Below are 22,245 nucleotides of genomic sequence, written 5' to 3'. Positions count from 1 at the left end.
TATCCCATTGGCCAGAACTTAAGGTCTTGGGCTGACCTTACTGCAAAGCAGGCTGGGAAATACATGTAGTCTTTATTTTGAGCAGCTACGTATCCAAGAAAAAACCAGATGTTTGATACTGTGAAGAAGGTAGGAAGGAAGAATATTTGAGGTAACTTGGAGCCCCTGCCACATCTCTGTTTCTTTTAGAATATTTCAGTTTTCTTATAGTTTGCCAATATGACAAATTGAAAGTAATTTTCCCCCCTCCGAACGTTTACATCACTTTCTTTGTATCTATAAAGCATTCATCTTAGTGTGATATTTTGTTAGACATATTTTGTTCTCCCTAGGATGTTACAAACTCCTTTCACTGTACCTAGAAAATATATAATGATATTTAAAAATTAATCAGTGCCAATTTTAAGTGTTCAAAGTTACAGCAGAGTGCAGGAAAATACTATCTTTAAAAAAGTTTATTTATTTAAGCAGCTCAGTGCTTAATTCACAGTAGATACATATTTATTGATCAAATTAGTGAAAGTCTAATAATAAGTATCTAGGGTTTGGACCCATTGTGTATGTGTTTAAATTTTTATTTTTAGAAAAGGAAAAATCTCTGAGATGGTAGAAATTTAATTCTGACTAATTTTAGTATAATTTTTTTCCTTTTAGTGCGGCTGTACTCGAAGGAATAAAAATGGGACTGCAGAAAGCTTTAACCAACCCTACAGTAAAAGCCATTGTGATTGGTGGAGCAGATGGCAAATTCTCTGCAGGTAACCGGTGTCTGACCTTCTCCCATTATCTCTGGAATCCAGCCACAGACTGAGATTAGTATTGCGTTAGCTGTACCTGCGAGTAATACGTTAGTATTGATAATGGATATGGGACACTTGAGTGGGAATGAGAAATATTGTGGAGAAAGAGACAGAAGTCAAATAGAGACCCAGAGAAGAGTTTGACTATACTCCCTTTTATATTGGATTGGGCCTTTGGAAGACATTTAGTTGCAGATTTGATGGCTCTTATACCTGCTCTATGTATTATCTCTACCCTATGTGAACTTGAGCAAGTTCCTTTGATCTGAACTTCAATTTCTCTATTTATAAAGTAGACACAGTAATGGCTATCTTAATGGGTTTTTGTGACATTAAATGAGATAACATATCTGAAAGCCTCTAGTACAGAGCCTGAATGCAGAAGATGTCCAATAAGTGTTATTTTTTCATTTCACATAGTCTTGAAATAGAGTTTATTTTTCTTCTGGTTATCATCTATCTCAGTGACCATGTTACTCTTTATTGGGTTATTCTGTGAAGATGCAAAGATATTGTCAAAATATGGCAAAAGTGTCCAAAATGGTGATTTGGTGGTATTTGTGACACCATTCGTCTTTTCCCAAATGAATATATTATACTCTTTGACAAAGTCACATGGCTATGAGGGCCTATGAAATCTCACTGTCACCAGAAGAATATAATGTATGTTAATTATAGCCTGAGAAAAAATAGATACTGGAATCATCTGATAATCAGTATAATAATTATCTTTTATGTTGCCTGCTATGTACCAGTCCTGTGTAGGTTATTTATTTATTAATAATGAAAATAGTAGTATTTTTATACTTATTATATTTTAGTCCTTAGTAACTTCTATAATCTTTATTTCCAGATAAGAGATTGAGCCTGAGAAAGGTTAAAATAGTATGCCAAACATTAACCAGCTATTAAATGGCTTACTCAACTGTTTGAAAACTTAAGTTTGGAAGCCCAAGATGGTGATTTTGAGGTGTGAAGAGAGGGATCAGAATTATGGAAAACTTGATATTTCTTTGTCAGTAAGGAGATAGAAGAGGGAATATAGTTAGAGTTCAGGGCAGAAAGAAATTATTCTCTTAGAAAAGCATTAAGAATTATGAGATTTGACTTAGCAGATTTACATAAAACAATGTACCCAACAATTGCAAAATATACATTCCTCTCAAATCTGCAACATTTACAAAAATTGACCAGATATTGGACCATGAAAGCTTATCTCAATAAATTTTATTTATAATATGTTCTCTGATAACCATGCAATTAAATTAGCAATCGATAACAAAAATATAACTGGAAATTCTCATATGTTTAGAAATGAAATTGCTATCTTAATAACCTTTGAGTCAAAGCAGAAGTCATAATAGAATTTAGAAAATATTTTGAACTGAACAATAATGAAAACACAACCTATATAACTTCATGAATGCAGATAAAGCAAAACTTAGCAAAAAACGTATAGCCTTATATATCAGGAAAGAAAAAAGACTGAAACATAATGAACTGAAATCTGTATCAAGAAACTAACAAAACAGTAATATAGATCCAAATGAAGTAAAAGGAAGAAATAATAAAGAGAAATTAATGAGATATGAAACAAATGTGAATCGAAAATATCAACAATGTCAAAAGTTAGTTCTTTGAAAGACTAATAAAACTGACAAAGCTCTGGAGAGATTGATCAAGAAAAAAAGAGACAGCAAAACAATGTATATAAGTGCTGGAGTGATGTCAGAAGCATGGATCTCTTCCCTTGAAATAACAATAAGGGGGGAACATCTAAAACTCAACAAATAACACCCAACCTGCACACAGGCATGTCTGAGTGATCTGTGCATAAGAGCTTCCAGAGTTCGGAATCATGGTAGTCTTGAAGTAGTAGATTGGGAGAAAAAAAAAGCTGCCACATGCAGCAGCCGGAGCTCCCTGCAAGATGAGGAGGAAGGAAGAAATTGCTGCCAGTTTCCAGAACAGCCCTGCCTGAGGGTTCAGCGAGTTCCACGGAGCAGAGGCCAGGGATCAGTGCAGAAAGCAGAATGGGAACTAAGTGTGAAGGGGCAACAGCTGTGTCTTAGCAGCCATGATCGCAAAGTGGGAGGCTGAGACATAGAGACTAGCAGCAACCCCCATCCACCAATCCAGAGTGCACCTTCCCTCCACCCCATATCCTCCCAGATCTAGCATCGAGGATCCCCAGGGGAATTTGAGCAAAAGGTACCAAAACAAAAATCCACTATCAGTACCACTGACAAGGGCTGGGACCGAGGGTAGCGACTATGACTTGAATATTTAATTTATTAGAGAGAAAAAAGGCATTATTAGACTTAAAACAGAGATCTAAGAGGCTTGGACACCACCTACTGGAAACCAAAAGAAAAACACCTTATCAATAGACTAAAGAAAGACCTTTATATAATAAAATTTCTTTCTGAGAAAACAAAGCAGAATAAACTCCCATTAATGTCCAGGCAGAGAAATTGTCCATCAAATACCATGAACAACCAGGGTGACAATGCAGCTTAAAAAGAAAGAGAAAAATCTCCAGAAAATATGCTTAAAGACATAGAAATATGCAATTTAAATGACAGAAAATTCAGGATTGCACTTCTGAAAAAATTCAATGAGATGCAAAATAATTCAGACCAACAATTAGAAGGAATTAGAAAAAATTAGACCAGCAAAATGAGTTTTTTAGCAAGGAGATTGAAACCCTAAAAAAGAACTATATAGAACTTCTGGAGATGAATAACACACTAAAAGAGATGAAGAGTGAAATAGCAAGCTTAGGATATAGAGCTGACTAGATGGAGGAAAGAATCAATGATACTGAAGACAGAAATCTTGAAATTCAGAAGGAAGAAGAGAAAGACCAAAGAATGAAAAGTAATGAAAGAGAAATACAAGAACTAGCTGATACCATCAGGAAAGGCGACAAAGGAATAATGGGTATACCAGAAGGAGAATACAAGGAGAAGGGATCAGAGAGCACGTTCAGACAAATAGTTGACGAGAACTTCTCAAATCTAAGGAATGAGCTGGAGCTTCAAATCCAGGAAGCTAACAGAATACCCACTTATCTCAACCAAAAAGGCCTTCTCTGAGACCCATTATATTAGAATTATAAAAAAATTAATGACAAAGAAAGAATTCTTAAGGCAGCCTGGGAAAAGAAGACAGTAGCCTATTAAGGAAACCCATCGGTCTATCTTCAGATTTCTTAGCACAAACCTTACATACAAAAAGAGAGTGGAACCAAATATTCAAACTATTAAATGAAAGGAGTTACCAGCCAAGAATAATGTATCCAGCAAAGCTCTCCTTGAGATATGAAAAAGAAATAAAGACTTTTACAGACATACAAAAGTTGAGGGAATTCTCCACTACGAGGCCTGCATTACAGGATATACTGAAAGGGGTCAGCCCACCTGAAACAATATGACAGAAACAAACAAACAAACAAACATGAGTATGAGTAAGATGACTAGCAGGGAGACAGAAGCAGAATAGTGCAACTCTTATTAAGAATAGGTTATTATAAACTTAATAAGAAGAGAATTGCTATGGTGAGATAGAAATGAATGTTCAGAATACATAGGGACAATTTGAGACAACAGTACCAGAAAAGGGGAAGAATCAAAGATCCACATTCTCAAAGGGAAATGGAGATAAGGCACACACAGAAAAAAATGGACTACTGTATACATATAACTATCCTTTACATATTCTTAACGGTAACTACACACCAAAGATCCAGAACCGAAGTACATAACATAAAACAAGAAGAACCATAGGGAAAATCCACAAAACCCAACCAAATTAAAATAACAGAGATAAATGTAAGGGCAAGGAAACAATGGAAAAACCAAGCTACCACAAAACAAAAGATAAAATGGCTCTAAGAAAACCTTATATTTCAATAATCACCCTACATATAAATGGACTGAAATCACCAATAAAAAGGTACAGAGTTGCAGATTGGATCAAAAAACCAAAACCCAGCCATGAGATACATCTCAGTTCTAAAGAAAAATATAGACTCAGAGTGAAAGGGTGGAAAATGATATTTCAAGCAAATGGCACTCAGAAAAAAGTGGGAGTAGTGGCACTAATACTGGATGAAATAGACTTCAAAATAAAAAAGGTAAAGACACTGAGGGACACTTCATAATGATAAAGGGAGTCATACATTAAGAAAATATAACACTTATTAATATCTATGCTCCCAATCAAGGAGTCTTGCAATATATAAAGCAATTATGAACAGAACTAAAGGGAGAAACTGACCAAAACACTATCATAGTAAGAGACCTAAATACCCCACTGTTGGAAATGGACAGATCATCCAAACAGAAAATTAATAAGAAAATAACATCCTTAAATGACAAATTAGATCAATTGGACATAATCAACATTTACAGAGTCTTCATCCCCAAACAACTGCTTATACATTCTTCTCTAGTGCAAATGGAACATTCTCAAGGAAATGCTGGGACACAAAACTGACCTCAAGTATAAGAGGATTGAAATCATACCAATCATATTCTCTGATCATAATGCTTTGAAGCTGGAGATCAACTGTAAAAAGAAAGTGGGAAAACCCACAAATACATGGACATTAAACAACATGCTGGTGAAGAATGACTAGGTCAGAAGAAATAAAAAGAGACATCAAGAGATACATAGAAACAAATAACAATGATAGTAAAACATATCAAAAGTTTGGGACATGTCAAAAGCACTAATGAGAGGAAAGTTCATATAGTTATGGGCCTGTCTCGAAACACAAGAATGAGCCCAAGTAAACAACCTGATACTTCATCTTAAAAAACTAGAAAAAAAAGAACAAATGAAGTCTCAATTCAGCAGAAGGAAAGAAACAACCAAAATTAGAGCGGAATTAAATGAAATTGAAAACAAAAAGACAATAGAAAAAATAAATGCAGCAAAGAGCTGGTTCTTTGAGAAGATTAATAAAATTGACAAATCCCTGGCTAGACTCACTAAAGAAAAAAGAGAAAGGACACAAATAAACAAAATCAGGGATGAAAGAAAAGTTACGACGGATACCACAGAAATACAAAGGATCATACAAAATACTATGAAAAAGTAGATAACGCCAAATTTGACAAACTAGAAGAAATGGATAAGTTCTTAGAAAAATGCAATCTTCCTAGACTGAATCAAGAAGAACTGGAAAACTTAAATAGACCGATCAGTATGGAAATTTAAACTATCATCAAAAACCTACCAAAATGTAAAAGTCCAGGACCAGATGGCTTCACCAGTGAATTCTACCAAACAGTCTAGGAAGATTTAATATATATTCTCCTCAAACTCTTCCAAAAAATTTGAAGAGGAGGCAATACCTAACTCATTTTATGAGGCCAATATTACCTTGATACCAAAACCTGGTAAAGATAACACAAAAAAAGAAAACTACAGACCAATATATCTCATGAACACAGATGCAGAAATCCTAAATAAGATACTAGTGAACCAAATACAACTACATATTAAAAAGGTTATACACCACAATCAAGTGGGCTTCATTCCAGGGGCACAGGGATGGTTCAACATACACAAATCGATTAATGTGATAAACTACATAAACAAAATAAAGAATAAAGATCATATGATCATATCAATAGATGCAGAAAAAGATAGAGCATCCATTTATGCTCAAAACACTTAATAAAATAGGTATCAAAGGAAAGTACCTCAACATAATAAAGGCCATCTATGACAAATTGTCGGCTAACATTATACTTAACAGTGAAAAACTACAACCTTTCCTCTAAGATCAGGAACAAGACAAGGCTGTCCATTATCACTAGTGTTATTCAATATAATATTGGAGGTCCCAGTGAGTGCAATCAGGCAAGAGAAAAAAATAAAAGGCATCAAAATAGGAAACAAAGAAGTCAAACTATCACTATTTGCAGATGACGTGATTCTTTATATAGAAAAACCCTAAAGACTCCACAAGAACACTGCTAGAAATGATAAACAAATACAGTAAAGTTTCAGGATACAAAATCAGTGTTCAAAAATCCATAGCATTTCTATAATAATGAATTGTCAGAAAAATAAATGAAAAAAGAAAAAAACAATTCCTTTTGCAATTGCAACAAAAAAAATAAAATACCTAAGAATAAACCCAGTGAAGCATGTGAGGGACCTATATAATGAAAACCATAAGACTCTATTAAAAGGAATTGAAGAAGACACAATGAAATGGAAAGATATTCCCCGTTCATAGACTGGAAGAATAAACATAGTTAAAGTGACCTTATTACCTAAAGCATTATACAGATTTAATACAATCCCCATTAAAATCCCATCAGCATTTTTTAAAGAATAGAACAAAAAAATCCTCAGATTTGTATGGAAGCACAAAGGACCCCCTAATTGCCAAAGCCATCCTGAGAAAAAAGAACAAGACTGGAGGTATCACTCTGCCCAGCTTAAAATTATACTACAAAGCAACAGTAATTAAAACGGCATGGTATCAGCAGAAAAACAGACACATGGACCAGCGGAACAGAATTGAAAGTCCAGAAGTAAACCCCCATTTATATGGGCAAATAATTTTCAATAAAGGAACTAAAAACATACAATAAAGAAAGGAAAGCCTCTTCAGTAAATGGTGCTGGGAAAACTGGAAAACCACCTGCAAAAGAATAAAACTAGGCTGTTGTCTATCACCACAGACCCAGATTAGCTCAAAATGGATTAAGTACCTGAATATAAGACTGGAAAAAATAAATTGCAAAGAAGAAAACATAGGCACTAAACTCATGGACCTTGGACTTAAAGAAGATTTTATGAATTTGACCTCAAAAGCAAGGGAAGTAAAAGCTAAAATAAATGAATGGGACTACATCAAACTAAAAAGCTTCTGCACAGCAAAAGAAACTGTCGACAAGACAGAGACGACCATCCAAATGGGAAAATACATTTGCAAGCAATGCCTCCGATAAGGACTTAAAATCCAAAATATACAAAGAACTCACACAACTAAATATTAACAAAAACCAAACAATCCAATTAAAAAATGGGCAGAAGACCTGAACAGACACTTCTCTCAAGAAGACATACAGATGGCCAACAAACATATGAAAAAATGCTCAACTATGCTAGCTATTAGGGAAATGCAAATCCAAACCACAATGAGATACCATCTCATACCTGTTAGAATGGCTGTTATCAACAGGACAAGTAATAATGAATGTTAGAGAAGATGTATAGAAAAAGAAACCCTCATACACTGCTGATGGGACTGCAAATGGGTACAACCACTATGGAAAAACAGTTTGGAGGTTCTCAAAAAACTAAGAATTGATCTACCATATGATCTAGCAATCCCTCCACTGGGTATTTACCCCAAAGACTTGAAAACCCATATCCAAAAAGATATATGCACCCTGATGTTCATAGCAGCATTATCCACAGTGGCCAGGACATGGAAGCAACCAAAGTATCCTACGATAGAGGATAGGATAAAGAAGATGTGGTAAATATATACAATGGAATATTACTCAGCTATAAGAAGAGATGAAATACTGCCATTTGCAACAACGTGGATGGATCTTGAGATAATCATGCTAAGTAAAATAAACCAGACAGAAAAAGTTGAAAACCACATGATATCACTTATATGTAGGATATAAATTTAAAAGCAAACAGAGATTCATGGACATGGACAGTGGACTAGTGGTTAGGGAGGATAGATAAGAGTAAAAGGTTCAAATATGTGGTGACGGAAAGAAATCTAACTATGGGTAGTGAACACACAATGCATATATATATATATATATGACTTACTGTTGAAATGTACATTTGAAACTTATTGGATTTGGTAATCAATGTCGCCATAATAAAAATAATAATTAATAAAAACAAGAAATGACAAAAGGGTTATCACTGCAGATACTGTAGCGATTAACAAAGGTAATGAAGATATTATGAACAAATAGAAGATGACAGCCTACCAAAATTGACTCAAGAGGAAATGGAAAACTCAAATAATTCTATAACTATTAAAGAAATGGCATCAGTAATCAAAAATCTCACAAAGTAATATTCAATCCCAGATGATTTCATTGGCAAGCTATTACAGAAAAGTCAAGGAAAATATTACGTTAATTTTACACAAATATTTTGGAGACTATAAAAGCGGCAACGGTTCCTATATTAGTTTCCAGAGTCTGCTGTAACAAATGCCTACAAACTGGGTGACTTAAGCAACATAAATTTATTCTCTCAAAGTTCTGAGGTCTAAAGTTTATAATAAAAAAATCTACAATACCATTCTTCCTCCAAAGGCTCTGGGGAAGAATGCTTCCTTGCCTCTCATGGCTTTTTGTGGTTGCTAGGAATCCTTGTTTTGTCCTTGCCTTTTTGCTGAATCACTTCACTCCTCTCTTTACTTCTGTCTTCCAGTGGCTTTCACCACTGTGCCCAAATTTCCTTGATGGAGTATAGACCCACCCTAATCCTCTTTAACTTTTTACTTGAATACATTTGGAAAGATCCGATTTCCAAATAAGGTCACATTCACAGGTTATGAGTAGACATCATTCAACCCAGTATACTTGCCAACACCTGTCAAAGACAGTATGAAAAGTAAAATTACAGGTCAATTTCATTCATAAATACAGATATAAAAATCATAAGCAGTATATTATAAAATTGAATCTAACAGTATATAAAAGTGTAATATATCACTTTTACCCCAGAAATACCAGGTTGGATAAACATTAGAAGATCAATGTAATTTATCTTATTAAAAGATTGAAGGAGAAACAATCATGATTATTTCAAGAGATGCAGAAAAAGCATATGATAACATTTGATATGCATTAAAGATAAAAATTCTTAGTAAACTAGGCATAGAAAGAAAATGTCTTAATCAGGTTAAAATACCTACTTTTAAAAACCTGCAGCAAACATTAAACAAAATGATAAATTGAAATCTTTCCTTATGAGAAAGGAACAGACAAAGCTGGCTGCTATTTACAATTTTATTTGACATTGTATTGCAGGCCCTGGCCAGCCCAGTAAGGCTAGAAAAAGAAATAATAGATATACCAATTGGATAGAAAGAAACAAATTTTATTAATCCACGTCTATGTGCCCAATCTCGTCTGATCTTGGAAGCTAAGCAGAGTTGAGCCTGATAAGTACTTGCATGGGGGACCACCTAGGAATACCAGATGCTGTAGGTATTAAAAACCAAAACAAAACAAAACCAGAAAATATGATAGGATAGTGCTTATGGAAAAATGTCAGAAAATTATTAGAATAAGAAAATTTAGCAATTTTGCTGGATAAGATAAATATTCAAAAATTAATTGCATTTCTATATGCCAGAAACAAACAGTTAAAAAGAGAAATCACTATACTCTTGTCTGTGGCTTGGTTTCTGTACAGTTGGGATAGTAATAATAATAATGTTATGCTGCAAGTAGAAGAATGTAGTATAACACTTAAGAATGTGGGCTGTGGTCAAACTGCCTGAGTTCAAATCCATAATTTACCAGTTGTTTATCATATGTCTGAGCTAGTCACTTAACATCTCAAAGCTTTAACTTCCTTTTCTGTATAATGGGGATAGTTACACTGCTTAACCTATACGTTAAGAAAATTACGTGAGATAACTTAGCGCTGTGCTTGATGTATTTATCCAAAAAATGTTAATTGCTATTATTACATGAAAAGCCATTTTCATCTAAAGTTACAGGAATGATAGGCCTAAGATTCACATTGAAATTCATTTTGTTTGCTAGAACCAAAGGCATCTAAATAATAATAATAATAATAATAATAATAATAATAAAATAATAATAATAAAAATAGATTGGAGTATAAAAAATGATGGTTTGGTGAGAAAAAAGCATAATTCCCCAGCTGGTGTTAGATGAGGAACAGGTAGCAAAAAAATATATATATATACCAAATCTATCTATCTATCTATCTACTTAGATAGATAGATAGATATAGATATACATATATGTATATATATATGGAGAGAGAGAGACTGAACATAAAATAATTAACTTTTTAAACTTGTACCAAGTTTAATATTTTCAAAGAATACAGTGTTACAGGGGAAAACTCACTACATATAATATGAAAAAAAAGGGAAACAAAAAGTGATTTTACAGAATGCTTTCAATATTGCTTAAAATACATATACATTATAGTAAACTTTCATTTAATTCTCACATCAGTCATTTAAATAGGTGTTGAGACAAAAAAGTTAAATAACTTGCTCAAGGTCCCAAAGCCATTTATACATATACTTTGAGAAAAACTAAGAATTCATCAAATATTACATTGTTACATGTGTGTGGTGATATTTGGGGTGATCTTTAGGTTCTTTATAATTTCGTATATTTTTCAAAATTTCTACAATGCATGTTATTTTTATAATTAAGAAAAGCAATAAATTGTTATTGATCACAAAAAAATCTATCGCAAAAACATAATTCTAAGCTGGTTGATTAACAAATAACTCACTAATATGTATGCATTTTACCCTGAGATTTTCTATTGTAATTACTCATGCTCTTAACAAAGATATAGCTCAAAATTGCTATGAATAGTGTTCATGAGCAGTATCATGCAAAAAATGGAAGGGGCTGACTCAATCTCAGAATAATGGTCATTGTAGGAAAATCTCTACTCTCCCTCTCTGAATTTTTAATTGTTCTGAAGATAGAATTGTTATTTAGTATATGGAAAGACAGATTTTAAAAGATTACAGGATTCCTTAAAAAGATTTGAGGATTTTCTTTCAGATTGATCTACATTTTCCAGGCTCTTTGTTCCTTTACTGAGTTTCCACCCAAAGGATGAAGTGTTTCATGGGTCCAAAGAGGTCTGAGTTTTTTTAAGACTCATTTGGTATCTTATCGTTATATAATAAAGCCCATGTATTTCTCGACTTGCTTTTCCTCGTTTTTGTGTCTGTAGGTGCTGATATCCATGGCTTCCGCGATCTTACTCCTGGCTTCACATTGGCACATATAATAGATGAAATGCAGAGAAATGAGAAGCTCATTGTGGCAGCTATCCAAGGCATGGCGTTAGGAGGGGGACTAGAGTTGGCCCTGGGCTGTCACTATCGGATTGCCCATGCAGAGGTAACAGCTGAAGCTCCTTATGGGATTTGGTGTGTGGGTTTTTCTTTAGGGCAAGTTTAACATGTAGTTATAAGCATCAGAGGTGATCATTTTTAAATGGGAAGCTTACTGGTTGACAATTCTTAGGTACTTCTAGCACTGGTGCTCAGCTATTATGTACCAGTTCAGTGGTACTGGTTGTTAAAATGTTGAAATACATGCATGCTGGTTGGTAAATAGCTGCTACCCTGAGCCCCCGACTGTCTCTTTGCTTCTCCTAACCCTAGCCCTTGGACCTCCCCATGATCCACCAACTAAAAGGGAGCTCCTGGGTCAGTGGAGGGCCCCTAGGACTCTGCTCCAGTACTGTGGCTCATGTCAGATTTCACTGAGCCATGTTTATGCAATAAGAGGTATTAAATATTCCGACTGTTGCTCCTGAGTATGCATACTTATTTAAATTTTCATTTCCTATTTCTTAAGATTTCAGTTTTGTGGTCTCATAATTATCAGTACCTAAGAAGATACATTCCTATTGGAAAACAGCATAAAAGTAAATCCATTTGTTTCTGGAAATAGATTTAATTTGGTCTACTATGTAGAATGAGGTCTGTGATACCAGTCTTATAATGGTAACATTTTTGTAAGTATTATAGTTTTCTAATGATAAAGATAATAGTCTTCATTGTAATAGACTAGAATATACAGGAAAGTATAAAGATGTAAACTAAAATCACTATAAACTCACTGTTCAGAAATAAGCACTATTAACATTTGATTTTATTTCTTCTGGTCCATTTCCTATGTAATATTTTTTACAGTATTTTTTCTTTTGTAATTTTTGTTTTAAAAACTACATTTGGAATTTTATTGTATTTTGTTTATATTCTATATTTTATGCTAATGTCATATTTAACCTACTATTAATTATTCTTTATACATTCTGCCAATCTGCCTGTTACAAGGGTTCTATTCATTTACATTAGATAAGAAAGGACTGACTTCTGCCATTTTGCTATTTGTTTTTTATGTCATGTCTTTTTTGTTTCTCGGTTCTTCTATTAATGGTTTCATTTGTAACTAAACAGATATTTTCTAGTACTCTTTTAATTCTCTTGTTGTTTCTTTATATATATATATATATATATATATATATATATATTTTTTTTTTTTTTAGTTATTTTCTTAATGGTAGTTTTGCTGGATATTACAATTAATGTCTTAATTTATAACAATCTAGTTCACATTAATGCCAACTTAATTTCAATAGTATACAAATTTTGGCTCTCATACAGTTCTGTTACTCACTCCCTTTATGCTGTTATTGTCACAAATTATGTCATTATACATTGTGTGCCCATCTACATAGATTTATAATTATTACTTTATGTAATGGTCTTTTAAATCAGATAAAAGAAGAATTATAAACAAAAAATTACATTAATACTATCTTTTATATTTACCTATGGAGTTGCCTTTTACCACTGTTCTTTATTCCTGTGTGTGAATTTGAGTTACTGTCTAGTATCTTTTCATTTCAGCCTAAAGGATTTCTTACAGGGCAGATCTGCTAGCAACAAATTCAATTTCTCTATATCTGTGAATATCTTAATTTGCCTTCATTTTCAAAAGCTAGCTTTGCCAATTGTAGAATTCTTGTTTCACAGCTTTTTCGTCTTTCAGTACTTTGAATATGTCATCCCACTGCCTTCTGGCCTCCATGATTTCTGTTGAGAAATTTGCTGTTAATCTTATTGTAAATATTATTTTAAAATATCATTTTAAATGGCTAAATTGTCATTATATAGATATATCATAATTTATTTAACTACTTCTCTATGTTGTTCTAATTTTTATAAAAGCTTATAAATAAAGACATATTTGAAGTACTCCTTTTTCTGTGTTGCTCCTACCATGACCTTCGCATGCCGGGTGCAGATCTAAGTTATGAGCAATAATAAACAAGTCGGGGTGAAATTAATTGGTGGAGGAAAAAAAATGGTGATTGACTGTTAGGAAAGCCTCATGTGAGAGAGGCTCAAATATTCCAGGTATTTTGGAGCTCTGGGCATCATAATCTGGGTAAGTTGCAGTCTGTATTTAAATATCCTCCTCCTCCTATCCTCCTCCTCCTATCCTTGTACCTGTAAAATGACTAATAGAACTTTGGCCACTTTTAAATGGCTGGGGGAAGGGAGGGCGCTGTGATAAAGGACTCACGCTCACCCTCTTGTCTGCATTTAGGCTGATGCCTGACTTTCTTTTTTTTTCTTTTTCTTTCTTTGGGAACAGCTTTATTGAGATATAATTCACATACTATACAATTCACTCATTTCAAGTGTACAATCCAATGATATATTAGTATATTCACAAGGTTATGCAATTATTACCACGGTTGATTTTAGAACATTTTATCACCTTAAAGAGAAACTTCTTATCCTTTAGGAGTAATCTTCCATCTCTTTCCTCTACTAGGCAACCACTAATCTGCTTTCTGTCTCTATGAATCTCTCTATTCCATACATTTCATATAAATGGAATTATACAATATGTTGCCATGACTGGCTTCCTTCACTTAGCATGTTTTCAAGATTCATGGATGTTGTAGCATGTATCAGTACTTCATTTCTTTCTGTGGCTGAATAAAATTCCCCTATATGGATATACCATATGTTGTTTATTCATTCATCAGTTGATAGACATTTGTGTTTTTTCTAATTTCTTGGCTTTTAGGAACAATGATGCTATGAAAAGTTGTATAAAATTTTTTTTGTGGGCATATTTTTATTTCTGCTGGGTCATATGGTAACTCTATGTTTAACCTTTGAGGAACTGCCAAATTATTTTCCAATTTTTATATTCTCACCAGCAATGTATGAAGATTTGTATTCTTTACATCATCTCTAATGCTTGTTATTGTCTATCTTTTTTTATTATAGCCATCCTAGTGGGTGTGAAGTAGTCTCTTGTGGTTTTGATTTGAATTTTCCTGATGGCTAATGATATTGAGCATCTTTTCGTGTGCTTATTGACCATTTGTATTTCTTCTTTGGAGAAGCATCTATCCTTCACACACTTTTAATTAGATTATTTGTCTTTTTATTATGGAGTAGTAAAATTTCTTTATATATTCTAGATACACAGTTAACAAATATTTTCTCCCATTCTTGGGTTGTCTTTTTACTTTCCTGGATGCCCAGCTTTCAGGGCTCGAGAGAGCTGTTTGTGGAGGCTCTTATTTTTGTTGACTGAGACAAGTCATAATAGAGTCAGGAAAAAAATGTTTAAGAAGCTAGGGATGTGTTTCAACATAAAGAATTGGGGACAGCACAGCTCTTTCTATACTGTTAATTAAATGAGAGGGTGTGCACTAATTTGTCCTATGGAAATTCTTGCTGAACTCTCTGAAACAATGTTTTTGAGAGTTTGGCACATCTCAGGGATTGCTTGCCTTGACTCTGCATCACATCTCATTCTAATGACCCTCATGTCCTCAAACTTTGATAGGCTCAAATTGGCTTACCAGAAGTCACAATAGGACTTCTTCCTGGTGCAGGAGGAACCCAGCTTCTCCCCAGACTGATTGGAGTTCCTGCTGCACTTGACTTAATTACCTCAGGTCAGTACAAACCCTGCTAACAACTATCTAGATCAATGTGAGGAACTGGACTAGGAATTAGAAAAATCCTGATTTGACCATTTCCTACTTGTGTGATTTTAAGAGCATACTTTAATTTCTTTGACTGTCAACATTCTCCTCTGTAAAATAGAAAGAGTACCTTCCCTGAGAGCTCAAATGTTACCATGAAGAGTGCCTTCTAAATGAAAGTGTATACAAAATGCTAATCACATTTAGGGTTTTATTATAGTTCAAGTGTCTACTCATGGACAGTGGTGTCCTAGACATGGTAATAACTTCATAAGTTTCAGCTTCATATTATTATTCCCATAACTGTTTCTATAGAAAATTAATAAGTAAATAGATTTGGATTAAATTAATAAGAAAATAGCTAACATTTTCTGCTCTTCTAAAATCTATAAGAGAAGTAATTCTGGAAAGTGAAGAGATAATAGCATCAACTACTGCTTCTACACAGTTCCCTTAAAGTGTCACCTGAAAACAACTGAATCTTTAGCAGTAACCACAAAAGATATACTTGAGCACATTGCAGTTCATTTCCTGATGTACTGTGTTCAGTCAGGTGACAAGTGCCCTGCCCTTCTGGCTACTTTTACCTTCTAGGGCCCGTCCTCCTTGTTCACTGAACAGCACAGAGAGCCTCTGCTCTGTTCTCTTAGAGCTGCCCTAATAAAATTCCTTATGATCATTCATGGGAAAGGGATGCCCCCAAACTCTAGACTTTGAATATAAATGTGAGTCTGCTGAAACAGGTTAAAGAAAACAAAACTTTTAGAAAATTCACATTATTCTAAATTAGAAAAGAAAAATGTTTATTTATTAAATAAAAACACCTTGTTTAAAATTAAAACATTAGCCAAAATTATTTATTTTTGAAGCAATAAAAAGAAAATGCAATAGATAACAGACAACTGAATCAGCAAAATGGAGGACAGAAATACATTTATAGAATTCAGAAGAACTTAACAAAAAGATAAAGTGTAAATGAAGGCAGCTAACATAGAAGGTATATAATAGAGGTCTCTGCTATGAATAATAAGAGCCTCCCAAAGTATGAAGCAAAGAGGTGAGAAGTAAAAAAGGAAAAAATAGAAGAAACTCTTCAGTTAGGAACTAGAATCAGAGACTGTATTTTAGGAAACACATCATTTTACTGGGAAAACTAATGAGCTCCCGGTGCCCTGATGTATTTTGTTAAAGATTTTAAATTTGTAGGAAACAATCTCGCAAGCTTCCAAAGGATTAAAACAAAATGCAACAAAAGGCTACTTTCATAATAACTAAAATCACTCCAGCCACAAATAAATCTTAAATGCACGGAACATTCATATACTAAGATTCTAAATAATCTTTAAAATGATCATCTAAATCAGGAGTTCTTATAGTGTGATTCAAGGACTGCTGGGTATGCCTAAGACCACTATGAAGTCAGAACTATTTTCATAATAATAGGACATTAATTGCCTTTTCCAGTCTCATTCTCTCACAAGTATACAGTGGAATTTTCCAGAGGTTATTTTATGACATGTGCTATCAGAACAAATTGAATGCAGAAGCAGATATGAGAATCCAACTGTCTTCTATTCATCCTAACATGAAGAAATTTGCAAAAATATAAAATAATGACACTCTTCTCACTAAATTTTTTAAAATTTGAACATATAGTTATTTTGCATTAAAATTTATTTATGTTAACATGTAATTGGTTTATCATGTTGTTTTAAAGTGATTTAATAAAGAAACATTTTTAAAGTTCTCAGTTTTAATTTCTAATACAGTAAATATTGATAGAAATAGCCCACATAAACAAAAGCTCTTTGGGGTCCTCCATAATTTTTAAGAATGCAAAGGGATCCTAAGACTAAAAAGTTTGAGAACTGTTAATTGAAATTCATATGTTTTGACATAGAAACTACAATACAAAACTGTATACATAAACCAAATTGCTTCTCCTGTAATAAAGGGGAGTTAGAAAAACTAAAAGTATTACATTTCTTGTCACCAATAAATTAAATTATAAATTGTTATAATTTAAGAATATAAACTATTTTAAGTATCTAATGTAGGATGTATAAGAGGATGCCTACAATTGAACTTACTACAGAAATTCAAAGCTCAGGAGACAGTTTATTCTGCAAAAGACAAAATAGAAAGGAAGCAGAGAAGCATAAGATATAGGGGGAAATCATAATACAGTTGACCTTTGAACAACATCCGGGTTAGGGGCACCCACTTCCACACAGTCAAACATCCATGTATAACTTGACTCCCCCCAAACTTAACTACTAATAGCCTACTGTTGACCAAAGCCTTACCAATAATGTAAACAGTCGAGTAACACATATTTTGTACCAAAAATCTATTGTATACAGTTTTCTTACAATAAAGTACACTAGAGAAAAGAAAATAAGAGAAAATGCATTTACAGTACTGTACATATTTATTGAAAAAAAAAATTCATGTATAAGTGGACCCACGCAGTTCAAACCCATGTTGTTAAGGGTCAACTATAGTGTGAAATGAGCCTTTAAATTCTAAGATTTACAGAAATTAAAGCATGTGGGCGAACATTGAGGAATCTTGTGGCTCTTTTCAATATTAAGTCTGAAAGGCAAGAATATCTTGGGGGACATCAAGAAGAAATCTGGCTTCTTAACAAAAGTAAGTGAACTAGAATTGGCCCTTTCCAAAACACTGCTGCTTATAGAAATACCACTATTTTTAACCTGATGAAGAGAAGTAAAAACAGTAAGAATATGATGGCTTTTGATTTGCATGAAAAAAAAAAACAGTGAATTAGAAGAAAGCTAACATTGGAATCGTACACCTATCTTTTTAAGTAGTCTGTACAATTTTAGGGGGCTTTAAAATGACATCTGGAAAGGGTTCCATGTAGAAAATTTTTTCTAACGGTTGGAAAAGAAAGCCATGAAGAAAATTGGAAAAGAATGAGATTACCCAGCGTGGAGAAGTCTGAGTGAGCTTCAATTGTCCCGGGGTTTCCTTGTAGTAGCTCTAGGCAGGGCTCTTACTAGAGTCCCGTGGACAGCGGTTGTCGGCTACACTGAGGGCAGCACAAGAGAAAACAAGCTGAAATTTTAGCATGAAGATTTGGGTTACATATACAGAGCCAGGTCTTTAGGTCCCTCGCATGGAATAAAAGTACCTGGTACCTCATTGACTCTGTAAGAATACTAACCCATCCTGTGGGTAGCTCATGTTTCTTCTGGTTGATTGACTCAAAGATCCTTTCAGTACCCAGATTTCTATCTTCCAATTTTTGTCTACTTGGTCACCTTAACCTGGGGAGGCTGATTCACTCACCTCTTGCCCATTTGTAGCTCTTTGAAGCACTAATAAGAACCAGAAATGGAGGGTCTGTCACAGGGATGGCATCCACCATCACTTCTATAAGAGCATCAAAGACTGTGGAATTGTTGCCACCAACACTGATTTGATCATCACTTTGCAGGAGGTGAGATGGTATTGGCAAGAAAGCAAGTAATGTGTCAAACTTCTGAAACCCCCTAGCGCTGCCATTCTAATACCGGAGGTTGCCAGAGCCACTACGGCACACTAGATGCTTCTGGTACCACCATCACCAGATCAGAAGTTGCCACCCGAGAAGTGAGATTTAAGCTGCTGCTGCTTACTGTCACTAACTCCAGACTGAAAACCCTTAATAGAGCACTCCAAATTGTAATCCTGAAGTTTTTCTTGGTCACACAAATAGTAAAAGGTAGAGATAGAGCTCGAACCCAGATTTTCTGGTTACCTCTGCAGTGATCTTTTTATTACAACATTCAGTGTGGTGCTTATTTATTTTCTTTAACAATAGATGTTTATATCTAGAAAAGGTACCCTCCCTACTATAAAGACTAATGCTTTTGCTTTAATCTCACATCATTCTTTGCCTTGTTTTGTTTTAGGAAGACTTATTTTGGCAGATAAAGCATTCAAGCTGGGGATTCTAGATGAAGTTGTGAACTCAGACCCAGTTGAAGAAGCAATCAAATTAGTCCAGAGAGTTTTAGGTAAGAAGATAATAAAAATAGCTCAAGATTGCAAACAAGTTAAATATCCATCTTAGTAAGAAACTCCTTAAATATCTTATGGTACATCCATGTGATGCAAGATGATACAGTTTTAATATGAATGAGAAACTATGTATTGATATAGCATGAGAGCCATGATATATTGTATTATTAAGTGAAAAAAACATCATTGTGTATAGTGGTTTACCATTTGTATAGTAAGGAAAGGGGGACAGAATTGAATGTCTGTATGGGGAGAATATATATATGTAACTGTATATAAAATATTTCTGTGAGGATTCATAAGAAATGGTTCATAGTGGTCTCTGGGAATGGGGCTGGTCAGTCAGGGGTGCAGCTGGAAGAATTCATTGTTTACTCTTCTGTACCTTTTAAATTCTTATTGAATGAATGAATTATCTATTAAGAAATAGAATTAAAGTTAAAACAAGCAAATAAACATTTCAGCAAAGAGAAGACAGGCTCTGTAATTTACTACAGTAGAGCCATGGTTCTGTCAGTGAGCTATATTCTCTTTCACTGGTTTCTCATTTTATAGATCCATGACATTCCTGTAAGAGTTCTTCAAAGTGGCACTCCTAGAGGCTTTCTTTTTCTTTTTTCTTTGTTGACTTTCTTTTGAATTTATGGAAGTTGGCAGCACAATGGAGATGGTTAAAGAGTGTCAGAAAAAATAATTGTAAGGAGTGCTGAGTTATAGGCAGAGCAGGGTGTTCACCTCCGGGCTTAATGGTAGACAATGGCTCAGTGTCATTTAAAGACATTCTTTTGAAAAAGTTATTCTTTTGTTGACTCTGGCAGGGACCGAACACTTCTGAAATAATCTTTCTTTTTGTGGCTCTAGCTAGTTACTGTTTCAGTGCAATAGTAAAAGCTTGTATTGGAGAGGTCAGGAACTGTAGGGAGAAAATACTGGTGACTGATAAAGAGAATCAGCAGGTCTTTGCTCCAAATAGGAATGAGTTTCCTGCTTTTTCTGCCTTCCAGACAACCTTCACCAGGTTTTCATCACTGGTTTCATTGTACCTCATGAGAGGGCTTATTTGTTTTGTGAGAAATCACTTGATTGGCCAACAGCAAAGGCTATTTACATTTGGAGGTCCCTAAATAATTTTTGGTTTGGGGCTTAAACAGACCTATGTCTATTATTTATATTCGTGGTTTTAGTTTGTAAAAGATGTGATTTTAACAGGAAGTTCTTTTTCTTAACTGATTTCCCTAGATTTGGCTTTGAGAGTTACTTCAAGAGTTGGTGAGAATTGTTGGCCAGTACATTTATAAAATTGTCTGTTTTCATCTTTAAAATTTATTTAATTTTAAAAATTAATTTAAATTGAAAATTTAACCATATATTTTTAATTTATAAAAATGCTACTCAATTTCAGCAACATTGCATAGTTTGTCCACTTGGTGGCATTCAAATATTGAGGAAGAATCAGCTGCTTTAAAACTTGGTAATTTACCTGTTAACAGTAGGGAGGTAATTCTGTGCTTTGGACAATTATGTATAACTATTTTAAATTAGTCATGAAGACTATGTAGAAATATGCAAAATTATTTGTATATAAAAATGTCTAAAATATAAATGTACATATATTGTATAATTATAGCTACATAGAATATGTATAAATACAGACAAAAATTTAAAAGAAATATGCAAAAATAAAAAAACAAGTAAGTTTTACCCCAAAATTTTATAAATGATCTTTGCTTTTGTTTTGATTTTTTTCAGCTTTATTGAGGTATAATTTACATACCAAAATATCACCCATTTTAACTGCACAGACTGATGAATTTTTGTAATTGTTTATGGTTGTGTAGCCACTGTCACAATCAAGATATAGTTCTGTCACCCCCAAAAGTATTTCATGCCTCTTTCCAGTAGATTCCCTCTCCTGCCCCTTGGCCGCAGACACTGACCTGTTTTCTGTTATAGTTTTGTCTTTTTAGAATTTCATATAGATGGACTCACATATATAGTATGTAGTCTTTTGTACTTGACTTCTTTCACTTAGCATAATGTTTTTGAGATTCATCCATGTTGCCTCATGTATTAATATTTTATTCTTTTTTTTAATGAATGAATAGTAATCCATAGAATGGATATATCACAATTTGTTTGTCCATTTATCAGATGATGCACATTTAGGTTATTTGCACTTAGAGCTTACACAAGTCTTTGTAGACATATTTACCTTTCTCTTGGGTAAATACCTAAGAGTAATATTACTCGGTCTTATGGGAAGGGTATGCTTAATTCTTAAATGCTTTTTAAACTTGGTGATTAATGAAAAAAACATTAGTGCTTTGAAAGACACTAATTTTTGTCAAACAAATTTTGAAAAAGATAGGAAAATAATATGACGAGACTGAATTTAACTAAGCTCCTATTAAACTGTAGGTAGTGTATCCCGTTAGAGGGCAGATGGGCAATCATGTATTGAAGCTTATTCATACCTTTGACTTAGTGTTTCTTTTCTTAGGAGTTTTTCATAGAGGAAGAGTCACAGAAGTACCCAAAGACTTGTGTACAGTGATACCCACTGAAACTTTATTTATCATTGTAAAATATTGGAAACACTTCACATACCTAATTGTAGGGGATTAGTTGCATAAAAGATGATAGA

The 22,245-nt window shown here is 33.8% G+C and overlaps 1 protein-coding gene across 1 annotated transcript in view; it reads left to right on the top strand.

Annotated features, from left to right (window-relative positions):
* The window catches only part of EHHADH (enoyl-CoA hydratase and 3-hydroxyacyl CoA dehydrogenase), a 46,759-nt gene that overhangs the window by 6,505 nt on the left and 18,009 nt on the right, over positions 1-22,245 (top strand). Inside the window, exons 2-5 of the mRNA XM_039850632.1 lie at positions 655-758; positions 11,775-11,944; positions 15,431-15,542; positions 19,493-19,597. Of these exons, the coding sequence (XP_039706566.1) occupies positions 655-758; positions 11,775-11,944; positions 15,431-15,542; positions 19,493-19,597 (491 nt within the window). The remainder of the gene's footprint in view (positions 1-654; positions 759-11,774; positions 11,945-15,430; positions 15,543-19,492; positions 19,598-22,245) is intronic.

Source organism: Pteropus medius, unplaced genomic scaffold (genome assembly GCF_902729225.1).
Source record: "Pteropus medius unplaced genomic scaffold, Ma_sr-lr_union100, whole genome shotgun sequence".
NCBI lineage: Eukaryota > Metazoa > Chordata > Mammalia > Chiroptera > Pteropodidae > Pteropus > Pteropus medius.
This window is presented reverse-complemented; position numbering and strand designations above follow the sequence as displayed.